The sequence below is a fragment of the Oncorhynchus masou genome, chromosome 18 (genome assembly GCF_036934945.1).
Source record: "Oncorhynchus masou masou isolate Uvic2021 chromosome 18, UVic_Omas_1.1, whole genome shotgun sequence".
NCBI classification, from domain to species: domain Eukaryota; kingdom Metazoa; phylum Chordata; class Actinopteri; order Salmoniformes; family Salmonidae; genus Oncorhynchus; species Oncorhynchus masou.
The window spans coordinates 79658793-79675114 of record NC_088229.1 but is presented as its reverse complement, the minus strand read 5'-3'; the positions used below and the strand labels follow the sequence as shown (position 1 = coordinate 79675114).

General features: G+C 43.7%; 1 protein-coding gene across 2 annotated transcripts in view; it reads left to right on the top strand.

Annotated features, from left to right (window-relative positions):
• The window catches only part of LOC135505296 (signal-induced proliferation-associated 1-like protein 2), a 492209-nt gene that overhangs the window by 151931 nt on the left and 323956 nt on the right, over positions 1-16322 (top strand). For both annotated transcript variants that reach the window (XM_064924540.1, XM_064924538.1), the window contains 3 exons: positions 3415-3603; positions 11965-12139; positions 16116-16219. In XM_064924540.1, the coding sequence (XP_064780612.1) occupies positions 3415-3603; positions 11965-12139; positions 16116-16219 (468 nt within the window). The remainder of the gene's footprint in view (positions 1-3414; positions 3604-11964; positions 12140-16115; positions 16220-16322) is intronic.

Here is a 16322-nt window from a genome sequence, read left to right as displayed (position 1 = left end):
GGATGGAGAGGCTGGAGGGATGGAGAGGCTGGAGGGGTAGAGGGATGGAGAGGCTGGAGAGGGTAGAGGGATGGAGAGGGTAGAGGGATGGAGAGGCTGGAGGGGTGGAGGGATGGAGAGGCTGGAGGGGTGGAGAGACTGGATGGGTGGAGAAACTGGAGGGGTGGAGGGATGTAGAGGCTGGAGGGGTGGAGGGATGGAGAGGCTGGAGGGTGGAGAGACTGGAGGGGTGGAGCGATGGAGAGGCTGGAGGGGTGGAGGGATGGAGAGGCTGGAGGGGTGGAGAGACTGGATGGGTGGAGAAACTGGAGGGGTGGAGGGATGTAGAGGCTGGAGGGGTAGAGGGATGGAGAGGCTGGAGGGGTAGAGGGATGGAGAGGCTGGAGGGGTGGAGAGACTGGAGGGGTGGAGGGATGGAGAGGCTGGAGGGGTGGAGGGATGGAGAGGCTGGAGGGGTGGAGGGATGGAGAGGCTGGAGAGGCTGGAGGGGTGGAGAGACTGGAGGGGTGGAGGGATGGAGAGGCTGGAGGGGTGGAGAGACTGGAGGGGTGGAGGGATGGAGAGGCTGGAGGGGTGGAGGGATGTAGAGGCTGAAGGGGTAGAGGGATGGAGAGGCTGAAGGGGTAGAGGGATGGAGAGGCTGGAGGGGTAGAGGGATGGAGAGGCTGGAGGGGTGGAGGGATGGGGAGACTGGAGGGGTAGAGGGATGGAGAGGCTGGAGGGGTGGAGGGATGGGGAGACTGGAGGGGTAGAGGGATGGAGTGGCCTCAGGGATGGAGAGGCTGGAGGGTAGAGGGATGGAGAGGCTGGAGAGGGTAGAGGGATGGAGTGGCCTCAGGGATGGAGAGACTGGAGGGGTGGAGGGGTGGAGAGGCTGGAGGGGTAGAGGGATGGAGAGGCTGGAGGGCTGGAGGGGTGGAGAGACTGGAGGGGTGGAGAGACTGGAGGGGTAGAGGGATGGAGAGGCTGGAGGGGTGGAGGGATGGAGAGGCTGGAGGGGTGGAGGGATGGAGAGACTGGAGGGGTGGAGAGACTGGAGGGGTAGAGGGATGGAGAGGCTGGAGGGGTGGAGAGACTGGAGGGGTAGAGGGATGGAGAGGCTGGAGGGGTGGAGGGATGGAGAGGCTGGAGGGTGGAGGGATGGAGAGACTGGAGGGGTGGAGAGACTGGAGGGGTAGAGGGATGGAGAGGCTGGAGGGGTGGAGGGATGGAGAGGCTGGAGGGGTGGAGGGATGGAGAGACTGGAGGGTGGAGAGACTGGAGGGATGGAGAGGCTGGAGGGGTGGAGGGATAGAGAGGCTGGAGGGGTGGAGGGATGGAGATGCTGGAGGGGTGGAGAGACTGGTGGGGTGGAGGGATGGAGAGGCTGGAGGGGTGGAGGGATGGAGAGGCTGGAGGGGTGGAGGGATGGAGAGGCTGGAGGGGTGGAGAGACTGGAGGGGTGGAGGGTTGGAGAGTCTGGAGGGGTGGAGGGATGGAGAGGCTGGAGGGGTGGAGGGATGGGGAGACTGGAGGTGTAGAGGGATGGAGAGGCTGGAGGGATGGAGAGGCTGGAGGGGTAGAGGGATGGAGAGGCTGGAGAGGGTAGAGGGATGGAGAGGGTAGAGGGATGGAGAGGCTGGAGGGGTAGAGGGATGGAGAGGCTGGAGGGATAGAGGGATGGAGAGGCTGGAGGGGTGGAGGGATGGAGAGGCTGGAGGGGTGGAGGGATGGAGAGCCTGGAGGGGTGGAGAGACTGGAGGGGGGGAGGGATGGAGAGGCTGGAGGGGTAGAGGGATGGAGAGGCTGGAGGGGTAGAGGGATGGAGAGGCTGGAGGGGTGGAGTGATGGAGAGGCTGGAGGGATGGAGAGGCTGGAGGGGTGGAGAGCCTGGAGGGGTGGAGGGATGGAGAGGCTGGATGGGTGGAGGGATGAAGAGGCTGGAGGGGTGGAGAGAATGGAGGGGTGGAGGGATGGAGAGGCTGGAGGGGTGGAGGGATGAAGAGGCTGGAGGGGTGGAGAGACTGGAGGGGTGGAGGGATGGAGAGGCTGGAGGGGTGGAGAGACTGGAGGGGTAGCGGGATGGAGAGGCTGGAGGGGTGGAGGTATGGAGAGGCTGGAGGGGTGGAGGGATGGAGAGGCTGTGGAGGCTGGAGGGGTGGAGAGACTGGAGGGGTGGAGGGATGGAGAGGCTGGAGGGGTGGAGAGACTGGAGGGGTAGAGGGATGGAGAGGCTGGAGGGGTGGAGGGATGGAGAGGCTGGAGGGGTGGAGAGGCTGGAGGGGTGGAGGGATGGAGAGGCTGGAGGGGTGGAGGGATGGAGAGGCTGGAGGGGTGGAGAGACTGGAGGGGTGGAGAGGCTGGTGGGGTGGAGGGATGGAGAGGCTGGAGGGTGGAGAGACTGGAGGGGTAGAGGGATGGAGAGGCTGGAGGGGTGGAGGGATGGAGAGGCTGGAGGGGTGGAGAGACTGGTGGGGTGGAGGGATGGAGAGGCTGGAGGGGTGGAGAGGCTGGAGGGGCGGAGGGATGGAGAGGCTGGAGGGGTGGAGGGATGGAGAGGCTGGAGGGGTGGAGAGACTGGAGGGGTGGAGGGATGGAGAGGCTGGAGGGTGGAGAGACTGGTGGGGTGGAGGGATGGAGAGGATGGAGGGGTGGAGAGGCTGGAGGGGCGGAGGGATGGAGAGGCTGGAGGGGTGGAGGGATGGAGAGGCTGGAGGGGTGGAGGGATGGAGAGACTGGAGGGGTGGAGGGATGGAGAGGCTGGAGGGGTGGAGAGACTGGAGGGGTGGAGGGATGGAGAGGCTGCAGGGGTGGAGGGATGGAGAGGCTGGAGGGGTGGAGGGATGGAGAGGCTGGAGGGGTGGAGGGGGTAGTGGTGCAGGGGCCTAAACCTTCATTATCACGCTCTCTCTCAATTCAATTCAATCAAATTCAATAGACTTTTTTTACATGGCAAGTTAAATTACTTACATTGTCTAAGTATACAAAAAAAAAAACGAAAAAATAAATAAAATAATAATCTCTCTCTCGCTCTCTCTCTCTCTCTCTACCCCTCTCAATTCAATTCAAGGGGCTTTATTGGCATGGGAAACATATGTTAACATTGTCAAAGCAAGTGAGGTGGATAATTTACAAAAGTGAAATAGACAACAAAAATTAACAGTAGACATCACACTCACAGATGTTCCAAAAGAATAAAGACATTACAAATATCATATTATGTATATTCTCTCTCTCTCTCTCTCTCTCTCTCTCTCTCTCTCTCTACCTCTCTCTCTCTCTCTCTACCTCTCTCTCTCTCTCTCTACCTCTCTCTGTCTCGGTCTCTGTCTGTATCTTTCTCTCTCTCTCGCCCTCTCTCTCTACCTCTCTGTCTGTATCTTTCTCTCTCCCTCTCTCCCTCTCTCTCTCTCTCTATATATCCATCCCTCCCAGTTAACAACCCTACGTGGGGCAATCCTGGAGGATGCAGTCCCCTCCACGGCGAGACATGGTACAGCCCGAGGCCTACCTCTAAAAGAGGTTCTGGAATATGTGATGCCTGAACTCAACATCCATTGTCTCCGTCTGGCCCTCAACTCCCCTAAGGTCCCCGAGCAGCTCCTCAAACTAGATGAACAAGGGGTGAGTACTAGGGGTAGGGGATAGAGAGAGACAGTGTATTGTAGGGTTAGGCTACATGTAGCCAGGGCTGGAGTATAGACCAGTGTCTGAGGCTGTTTGTTCTCTGGTGTTGTGATGTTTGTTCTCTAATGTTGTGATGTTTGTTCTTTAGTGTTGTCATGTTTGTTCTCTGGTGTTCTCTGGTGTTGTGATGGTTGTACTCTGGTGTTGTGTGATGTTTGTTCTCTGGTGTTGTGTGATTTTGTGATGTTTGTTCTCTGGTGTTCTCTGGTGTTGTGATATTTGTTCTCTGGTGTTGTGTGATGTTTGTTCTCTGGTGTTGTGTGATGTTGTGATGTTTGTTCTCTAGTGTTGTGATGTTTGTTCTCTGGGGTTGTGATGTTTGTTCTCTAGTGTTGTGATGTTTGTTCTCTATGTTGCTATGTTTGTCCTCTGGTGTCGTGATGTTTGTTCACTAGGGTTGGGATGTTTGTTCTTTGGTGTTGTGATGTTTGTTATCTGGTGTTGTGCTGTTTGTTCTCTGGGGTTGTGATGTTTGTTCTTTAGTGTTGTGATGTATGTTCCCTGGGGTTGTGATGTTTGTTCTCTAGGGTTGTGATATTTGTTCTCTGGTGTTGTGATGTTTGTTCTCTATGTTGCTATGTTTGTCCTCTGGTGTCGTGATGTTTGTTCTCTGGGGTTGGGATGTTTGTTCTTTGGTGTTGTGATGTTTGTTCTCTGGGGTTGTGATGTTTGTTCTCTGGTGTTGTGATGTTTGTTCTCTATATTGTGATGTTTGTTCTTTAGTGTTCAGATGTTTGTTCTCTGGTGTTTTGATGTTTGTTCTCTGGTGTTGTGATGTTTGTTCTCTGGTGTTGTGATGTTTGTTCTTTAGTGTTGTAAAGTTTGTTCTCTGGGGTTGTGATGTTTGTTCTCTATGTTGTGATGTTTGTTCTCTGGGGTTGTGATGTTTGTTCTCTATGTTGTGATGTTTGTTCTTTAGTGTTGTGATGTTTGTTCTCTGGGGGTGTGATGTTTGTTCTCTATGTTGTGATGTTTGTTCTTTAGTGTTCAGATATTTTTTCTCTGGTGTTGTGATGTTTGTTCTCTAATGTTGTGATGTTTGTTCTTTAATGTTGTCATGTTTGTTCTCTGGTGTTGTGATGTTTGTTCTCTGGTTTTGTGTGATGTTGTACAGGTTGTGAGCCGGATCCCGGCTGGATCATAACAGAATGTTACAGATGTAGACATTGTCTAGATTTATGTATGTTCTTGAATTTGATTTGTTTTTTTTTGCCTGCTTTTCCACATTTGTATTTTTTGATAGATACTATTTGGGAAGAAGTTGACTCCATCTCTCATAATAGGAAGAATCCAGTTCGGTCTGATAAATAAAGCTCTCATACCTGTCATGGTTTCAATCAATATCACAATGCAGCTGGATCAATATCCACCCAGACACAGTATAGATCACATGGATCTCTCTGACAGTATATATCACATGGATCTCTCTGACAGTATATATCACATGGATCTCTCTGACACGCTACAGATCACATGGATCTCTCTGACACAGTATATATCACATGGATCTCTCTGACACGCTATAGATCACATGGATCTCTCTGACACAGTATAGATCACATGGATCTCTCTGACACGCTATAGATCACATGGATCTCTCTGACACAGTATAGATCACATGGATCTCTCTGACACGCTATAGATCACATGGATCTCTCTGACACAGTATATATCACATGGATCTCTCTGACACGCTATAGATCACATGGATCTCTCTGACACAGTATAGATCACATGGATCTCTCTGACACACAATAGATCACATGTATCTCTCTGACACACAATAGATCACATGGATCTCTCTGACACGCTATAGATCACATGGATCTCTCTGACACAGTATATATCACATGGATCTCTCTGACACGCTATAGATCACATGGATCTCTCTGACACAGTATAGATCACATGGATCTCTCTGACACACAATAGATCACATGTATCTCTCTGACACACAATAGATCACATGGATCTATCTGACACGCAATAGATCACATGGATCTCTCTGACACGCTACAGATCACATGGATCTCTCTGACACAGTATATATCACATGGATCTCTCTGACACAGTATATATCACATGGATCTCTCTGACACAGTATATATCACATGGATCTCTCTGACACACTATAGATCACATGGATCTCTCTGACACGCTATAGATCACATGGATCTCTCTGACACAGTATATATCACATGGATCTCTCTGACACGCTACAGATCACATGGATCTCTCTGACACAGTATATATCACATGGATCTCTCTGACACAGTATATATCACATGGATCTCTCTGACACAGTATATATCACATGGATCTCTCTGACACGCTACAGATCACATGGATCTCTCTGACACAGTATATATCACATGGATCTCTCTGACACAGTATATATCACATGGATCTCTCTGACACAGTATATATCACATGGATCTCTCTGACACAGTATATATCACATGGATCTCTCTGACACAGTATATATCACATGGATCTCTCTGACACAGTATATATCACATGGATCTCTCTGACACACTATAGATCACATGGATCTCTCTGACACGCTATAGATCACATGGATCTCTCTGACACAGTATATATCACATGGATCTCTCTGACACGCTATAGATCACATGGATCTCTCTGACACAGTATAGATCACATGGATCTCTCTGACACAGTATATATCACATGGATCTCTCTGACACACTATAGATCACATGGATCTCTCTGACACGCTATAGATCACATGGATCTCTCTGACACAGTATATATCACATGGATCTCTCTGACACGCTACAGATCACATGGATCTCTCTGACACACAATAGATCACATGTATCTCTCTGACACATAATAGATCACATGGATCTCTCTGACACGCAATAGATCACATGGATCTCTCTGACATGCTACAGATCACATGGATCTCTCTGACACAGTATAGATCACATGGATCTCTCTGACACGCTACAGATCACATGAATCTCTCTGACACGCTATAGATCACATGGATCTCTCTGACACACTATAGATCACATGGATCTCTCTGACACACTATAGATTACATGGATCTCTCTGACACAGTATCGATCACATGGATCTCTCTGACACGCTATAGATCACATGGATCTCTCTGACACGCTATAAATCACATGGATCTCTCTGACACACTATAGATCACATGGATCTCTCTGACACAGTATAGATCACATGGATCTCTCTGACACGCAATAGATCACATGGATCTCTCTGACACGCACAATAGATCACATGGATCTCTCTGACATTCTACATATCATATGGATCTCTCTGACACAGTATAGATCACATGGATCTCTCTGACACAGTATAGATCACATGGATCTCTCTGACACACTATAGATCACATGGATCTCTCTGACACAGTATAGATCACATGGATCTCTCTGACACAGTATCGATCACATGGATCTCTCTGACACGCTATAGATCACATGGATCTCTCTGACACGCTATAGATCACATGGATCTCTCTGACACGCTATAGATCACATGGATCTCTCTGACACGCTATAGATCACATGGATCTCTCTGACACAGTATCGATCACATGGATCTCTCTGACACGCTATAGATCACATGGATCTCTCTGACATGCTATAGATCACATGGATCTCTCTGACACACTATCGATCACATGGATCTCTCTGACACAGTAGAGATCACATGGATCTCTCTGACACGCAATAGATCACATGGATCTCTCTGACACGCTACAGATCACATGGATCTCTCTGACACGCTATAGATCACATGGATCTCTCTGACACACTATAGATCACATGGATCTCTCTGACACAGTATAGATCACATGGATCTCTCTGACACGCTATAGATCACATGGATCTCTCTGACACACTATAGATCACATGGATCTCTCTGACACAGTATCGATCCCATGGATCTCTCTGACACGCTATAGATCACATAGATCTCTCTGACACGCTATAGATCACATGGATCTCTCTGACACGCTATAGATCACATGGATCTCTCTGACACGCTATAGATCACATGGATCTCTCTGACACACTATAGATCACATGGATCTCTCTGACACGCTATAGATCACATGGATCTCTCTGACACACTATAGATCACATGGATCTCTCTGACACAGTATAGATCACATGGATCTCTCTGACACGCAATAGATCACATGGATCTCTCTGACACGCACAATAGATCACATGGATCTCTCTGACATGCTACAGATCACATGGATCTCTCTGACACAGTATAGAACACATGGATCTCTCTGACACAGTATAGATCACATGGATCTCTCTGACACGCTATAGATCACATGTATCTCTCTGACACACTATAGATCACATGGATCTCTCTGACACAGTATCGATCACATGGATCTCTCTGACACGCTATAGATCACATGGATCTCTCTGACACGCTATAGATCACATGGATCTCTCTGACACGCTATAGATCACATGGATCTCTCTGACACGCTATAGATCACATGGATCTCTCTGACACGCTATAGATCACATGGATCTCTCTGTCACAGTATAGATCACATGGATCTCTCTGACACAGTATAGATCACATGGATCTCTCTGACACGCAATAGATCACATGGATCTCTCTGACACGCTACATATCACATGGATCTCTCTGACACAGTATAGATCACATGGATCTCTCCGACACAGTATAGATCACATGGATCTCTCTGACACGCTATAGATCACATGGATCTCTCTGACACGCTATAGATCACATGGATCTCTCTGACACACTCTGCTGAGAGAAGGCTCAGTCCACAGCCCACATTGCACCCACTGGAATGTAATGCACAATAAGGAGTAGGGTGCCATTTGGGATTCACTCTCAGACCACATAGAGTAATATAGTCATATGTGACTGGTTATTATGTATTCTGCTCCTCTGGTTGGATGGTACAAGATGCCATGCTGTGTTGTCTGTTTAAATGAGATGTGTTTCAGAGGTGGATGGTAGAGACCATGTTGTGTTGTCTGTTTAAATGAGATGTGTTTCAGAGGTGGATGGTAGAGACCATGTTGTGTTGTCTGTTTAAATGAGATGTGTTTCAGAGGTGGATGGTAGAGACCGTGTTGTGATGTCTGTTTAAAAACTTCTTAGGGCTGAAATCCCATTAACGGGATCGATATGACAACAGCCAGTGAAAGTGCAGGGCGCCAAATTCAAAACAATAAAAAACTCAATTAACATTCCTCAACCATACTAGTATTTTACACCATTTAAAAAATAAAAGTCTCGTTAATCCAGCAACAGTGTCTGATTTCATGAAAGGTTTACAGCGAAAGCTCCACAAACGATTACATTAGGTCACCACCAAGCAACAGAAAAGCACAGCCATTTTTCCAAACAAAGATAGGAGTCACAAAAGCACAAATACAGATAAAATGTATCACTAACCTTTGATGATCTTCATCAGATGACACTCATAGGACTTCATGTTACACAATACATGTATGTTTTGTTTGATAAAGTTCATATTTATATAAAAAAAATCTGAGTTTACATTGGCGCATTACGTTCAGTAGTACCAAAAACATCCAGTGATTTTGCGAAGAGCCACATCAATTTACAGAAATACTCATCATAAATGTTGATGAAAATACAAGTGTTACACATGGAATTATAGCTATACTTCTCCTTAACTTCTTCGATATAGGGGGCGCTCTTTTAATTTTTGGATAAAAAAACTTTCCCGTTTTAAACAAGATATTTTGTCACGAAAAGATGCTCGACTATGCATATAATTGACAGCTTTGGAAAGAAAACACTATGACGTTTCCAAAACTGCAAAGATATTATCTGTGAGTGCCACAGAACTGATGTTACAGGCAAAAACCAAGATGAAATTTCAAACAGGAAATGGCCCAGATTTTGAAGGCGCTGTGTTCCAATGTCTCCTTATATGGCTGTGAATGCGCCAGGAATGAGCCTACACTTTCTGTCGTTTCCCCAAGGTGTCTGCAGTATTGTGACGTATTTGTAGGCATATCATTGGAAGATTGACCATAAGAGACTACATTTACCAGGTGCCCGCTTGGTGTCCTCCGTCGAAATTATTGCGTAATCTCCAGTTTCGTGCATTTTACCATTTGCTTCAGAGGAGAAAGCCAACTGCCACGAATGATTTATCATTGAATAGATATGTGAAAAACACCTTGATTATTGATTCTAAACAACGTTTGCCATGTTTCTGTCGATATTATGGAGTTAATTTGGAAAAACGTTTGGCGTTGTAGTGACTGAATTTTCAGAGTTTTTTCTTAGCCAAACGTGATGAACAAAACGGAGCGATTTCTCCTACACAAATAATATTTTTGGAAAAACTGAACATTTGCTATCTAACTGAGAGTCTCCTCATTGAAAACATCCGAAGTTCTTCAAAGGTAAATTATTTTATTTGAATGCTTTTCTTATTTTTGTGAAAATGTTGCCTGCTGAATGCTAGGCTAATGCTATGCTAGCTATCAATACTCTTACACAAATGCTTGTGTAGCTATGGTTGAAAAGCATATTTTGAAAATCTGAGATGACAGTGTTGTTGACAAAAGGCTAAGCTTGTGAGTGAATATATTTCTTTCATTTCATTTGTGATTTTCATGAATAGTTAACGTTGCGTTATGGTAATGAGCTTGAGGCTATGATTATGCTCCGGATACGGGATTGCTCGACGCAAGAAGTTAATGCAACCGCTGTGTCAGATTTCAAAAGAACTTTACGGAAAAGCAAATCATGCAATAATCTGATAACGGCGCTCAGAAAACAAATACATTTATCCGCCATGTTGCAGTCAACAGAAATCCGAAATAACCTAATAAATATTCCCTTACCTTTGATGATCTTCATCAGAATGCACTCCCAGGAATCCTAGTTCCACAATAAATGTTTGATTTGTTCGATAATGTCCATCAGTTATGTCCAAATAGCTACTTTTGTCAGGGCGTTTAGTACACAAATCCAAACGCTCGTGCAGGTCCAGCCGAAAAGTCATGTTACAGGTCGTAAAAACATTTTAAACTAAGTATAGAATCAATCTTTAGGATGTTTTTATCAAAAATCTTCAATAATGTTCCAACCGGAGAGTTCCTGCCTTTAGAAAAGCAATAGAGCGCAGGTCACTCTCATGTGAAATGCGCGTGACCAGCACGTGGCTCTCTGCCAGACACCTGACTCATTCCCCTCTCATTCAGCCCCACATCATAGTAGAAGCCTCATTCAAGTTTTTAAAAACGGTTGACATCTAGTGGAAGCCTTAGGGTGTGCAACTTGACCCATAACCCACTGTGTATTCGATAGGGGCCGAGTTGAAAATAGACCAACCTCAGATTTCCCACTTCCTGTTTGGATTTCTTCTCAGGTTTTTGCCTGCTATATGAGTTCTGTTATACTCACAGACATCATTCAAACAGTTTTAGAAACTTCAGAGTGTTTTCTATCCAATTGTACTGATAATATGCATATATTAGCAACTGGGACTGAGGAGCAGGCCATTTTTTCTGGGCACCTCTGGGCACCTTTTTCAAAAACAAACCACCACATTCCACAGTTAGCACCTCATACCAGCGGTAAAGCATGGTGGTGGTAGTGTGATAGTTTGGGAATGCTTTGCTGCCTTAGGACGTGGACGACTTGCCTTAAAAGAAGGAACCATGAGTTCTGCTCTGTATCAGATAATTCTACAAGAGAATGTCAGGCCATCTGTCTGGGAGCTGAAGCTGAAGTGTAGCTTATTCATACAGCAAGACAATGATCCAAAACACACTCTCAAGTCTCCATGAAAATGTTTAAAAAGCAACAAAGTTGAAGTTTTGGAATAGCCTAGTCAAAGTTCAGATTAAAATCCCAATTGACATGTTGTGGCAAGACTTGAAATGAGCATTTGAAAACCGAATGTTGCTGAGTTAATTAAAGCAGTTATGCATGCAAGAGTGGGCCAAAATTCCTCCACAGCGATGTGACAGACTGATCAACATCTACAGGAAGTGTTTGTTTGGATTCGTTGCAGCTAAAGGTGTCACAACCAGTTATTGAGTGTACAGGATTTATTTTTCACACGGGGGGAATTGGGTGTTGCATAACTTTGTTAATTAATTAGGTAAACTAATTATCCATCTGATAACATTCAGTGTCAACAATATGTAAAAAAATAAAATATAGAAAATCAGAAATGGGGTCAAATAGTTTTTACACAGCCCTGTACTATATATTCATCAATACGTTGTCTGTTTGTTTCAGTTGAGTTTCCAGCACAAGGTGGGGGTGCTGTACTGTAAGGCAGGCCAGAGTACAGAGGAGGAGATGTACAACAACCAATCAGCTGGTCCCGCCCTCGATGAGTTCCTCGACCTATTGGGACAGAGAGTGAAACTGAAGGGATTCACCAAGTACAGAGCACAGCTCGACAACAGGAGTAAGACTATCTACGCACGCACATACATACACCAACGCACACAAATCCTACCGTGAGCATCTGTAGTACTGTAAATAATGTAGGCCTGCGTCCCAAATTGCACCCTATTCCCCATATGGCTCTGGTCAAAAGTCGTGCACTACGTAGGGAATAGGATGCAATTTGGAACTCAAAAAGGTATAATAGAAAGACATTGTTTATCTTGAGTCTTTAATACGAATGTTGTTGTGCTACACTGGCATGGTTTGTTTACCAACACGGTTTGTTTACCAACACGGTTTGTTTACCATTATAGTTTGTTTACCAACACGGTTTGTTTACCAACAAGGTTTGTTCACCAACACGGTTTGTTTACCATTACAGTTTGTTTACCAACACGGTTTGTTTAACAACATGGTTTGTTTACCATCACAGTTTGTTTACCAACAAGGTTTGTTCACCAACACGGTTTGTTTACCATTACAGTTTGTTTACCAACACGGTTTGTTTACCAACACGGTTTGTTTATCATTAGTTTGTTTACCATTACAGTTTGTTTACCATTACAGTTTGTTTACCATCACAGTGTGTTTACCAACATGGTTTGTTTATCATTAGTTAGTTTACCATTACAGTTTGTTTACCATTACATTTTGTTTACCATCACAGTTTGTTTACCATTATGGTTTGTTTAAAATTACAGCTGGTTAACATTATGGTTTGTTTACTATTAAGATTAGTTTACCATGAGAGTTTGTTTACCGTTACAGTTTGTTTACCATTATAGTTTGTTTACCGTTACAGTTTGTTTACCATTATAGTTTGTTTACCATTATGGTTTGTTTACCATTACGGTTTGTTTACCATTATAGTTTGTTTACCGTTACAGTTTGTTTACCGTTACAGTTTGTTTACCATTATAGTTTGTTTACCGTTACAGTTTGTTTAACATTATATTTTGTTTACCATTACGGTTTGTTTACCATTATAGTTTGTTTACCATTACAGTTTGTTTACCGTTACAGTTTGTTTACCATTATAGTTTGTTTACCGTTACAGTTTGTTTACCATTATAGTTTGTTTACCATTACGGTTTGTTTACCATTATAGTTTGTTTACCATTACGGTTTGTTTACCATTATAGTTTGTTTACCATTACAGTTTGTTTACCATTACAGTTTGTTTACCATTATAGTTTGTTTACCATTACAGTTTGTTTACCATTACAGTTTGTTTACCATTATAGTTTGTTTACCATTACAGTTTGTTTACCGTTACAGTTTGTTTACCATTACAGTTTGTTTACCATTATAGTTTGTTTACCATTACGGTTTGTTTACCGTTACGGTTTGTTTACCATTACGGTTTGTTTACCATTGCAGTCTGTTTACCATTACAGTTTGTTTACCATTATAGTTTGTTTACCGTTACAGTTTGTTTACCATTATAGTTTGTTTACCATTACAGTTTGTTTACCGTTACAGTTTGTTTACCATTATAGTTTGTTTACCATTACGATTTGTTTACCGTTACGGTTTGTTTACCGTTATAGTTTGTTTACCGTTACGGTTTGTTTACCGTTACGGTTTGTTTACCATTACGGGTTGTTTACCGTTACGGTTTGTTTACCATTACGGTTTGTTTACCGTTACGGTTTGTTTACCGTTATAGTTTGTTTACCATTACGGTTTGTTTACCGTTATAGTTTGTTTACCATTATAGTTTGTTTACCGTTACGGTTTGTTTACCGTTACGGTTTGTTTACCATTACGGTTTGTTTACCATTGCAGTCTGTTTACCATTACAGTTTGTTTACCATAACGGTTTGTTTACCGTTACGGTTTGTTTACCATTACCGTTTGTTTACCATTGCAGTCTGTTTACCATTACAGTTTGTTTACCATAACGGTTTGTATAATGTTACGGTTTGTTTACCATTACAGTTTGTATAATGTTACTGTTTGTTTACCATTACGGTTTGTTTACCATTACGGTTTATTTACCTTTACTATTTGTTTACCATTACAGTTTGTTTACCATAACGGTTTGTAAAATGTTACTGTTTGTTTACCATTACGGTTTGTTTACCTTTACAGTTTGTTTACCATTACAGTTTGTTTTCCCATTACAGTTTGTTTACCATAACGGTTTGTATAATGTTACTGTTTGTTTACCATTACGGTTTGTTTACCTTTACAGTTTGTTTACCATTACAGTTTGTTTACCATAACGGTTTGTATAATGTAACTGTTTGTTTACCATTACGGTTTGTTTACCATTACGGTTTGTTTACCTTTACACTTTGTTTACCATTACAGTTTGTTTACCATAACGGTTTGTATAATGTTACTGTTTGTTTACCATTTCGGTTTGTTTACCGTTACGGTTTGTTTACCTTTACAGTTTGTTTTCCCATTACAGTTTGTTTACCATAACGGTTTGTATAATGTTACTGTTTGTTTACCATTACGGTTTGTTTACCATTACGGTTTGTTTACCTTTACACTTTGTTTACCATTACAGTTTGTTTACCATAACGGTTTGTATAATGTTACTGTTTGTTTACCATTTCGGTTTGTTTACCGTTACGGTTTGTTTACCTTTACAGTTTGTTTTCCCATTACAGTTTGTTTACCATAACGGTTTGTATAATGTTACTGTTTGTTTACCATTACGGTTTGTTTACCATTACGGTTTGTTTACCTTTACACTTTGTTTACCATTACAGTTTGTTTACCATAACGGTTTGTATAATGTTACTGTTTGTTTACCATTACGGTTTGTTTACCATTACGGTTTGTTTACCTTTACAGTTTGTTTTCCCATTACAGTTTGTTTACCATAACGGTTTGTATAATGTTACTGTTTGTTTACCATTACGGTTTGTTTACCATTACGGTTTGTTTACCTTTACAGTTTGTTTACCATTACAGTTTGTTTACCATTACGGTTTGTTTACCTTTACAGTTTGTTTACCATTACAGTTTGTTTACCATAACGGTTTGTTTACCTTTACAGTTTGTTTACCATTACAGTTTGTTTACCATAACGGTTTGTTAACCTTTACAGTTTGTTTACCATTACAGTTTGTTTACCATAACGGTTTGTTAACCTTTACAGTTTGTTTACCATTACAGTTTGTTTACCATAACGGTTTGTTTACCTTTACTGTTTGTTTACCATTACATTATGGCTAGCACTAGGGTTTCAGCTCTTGGTTTCCTCCTAGGTTTCAGCCTCCCTAGGGAGTTTTTGACCCTGAACACGCACCTATATTACCTATTAGTGTAATGTGACCCTGAACACGCACCTATATTACCTATTAGTGTAATGTGACCCTGAACACGCACCTATATTACCTATTAGTGTAATGTGACCCTGAACACGCACCTATATTACCTATTAGTGTAATGTGACCCTGAACACGCACCTATATTACCTATTTGTGTAATGTGACCCTGAACACGCCCCTATATTACCTATTAGTGTAATGTGACCCTGAACACGCACCTATATTACCTATCTGTGTAATGTGACCCTGAACACGCCCCTATATTACCTATTAGTGTAACGTGACCCTGGACACGCCCCTATATTACCTATTAGTGTAACATGACCCTGAACACGCCCCTATATTACCTATTAGGGCGGCAGGGTAGCCTAGTGGTTAGAGTGTTGGACCAGTAACCGGAAGGTTGCAAGGTCAAACCCCCGAGCTGACACGGTACAAATCTGTCGTTCTGCCCCTGAACAGGCAGTTAACCCACTGTTCCTAGGCCATCATTGAAAACAATTATTTGTTCTTTAACTGACTTGCCTAGTTAAATAAAGGTTAAAAAAAATTGTGTAACTTGGCCCCTATATTACCTATTGGTATCATATTACCAACCCTTACTCTGACCATGACCTGATATGATCTATCTCTCTAGCAGTGGATTCAATGAACCTGTTTCTGTTGTGGAAATCTAGCCTCTCTGTCTGTCTGTTTCTCCTCTAGCTGACTCAACAGGAACCTACTCCCTGTACACCACCTATAAGGACTATGAACTGATGTTCCATGTGTCAACCCTGCTCCCCTACACCCCCAACAACAGACAACAGGTCAGTACCCCCCCCCTACACCCCCAACAACAGACAACAGGTCAGTTCCATCCCTAAACCCCAACAACAGACAACGGGTCAGTACCCCCAACAACAGACAACG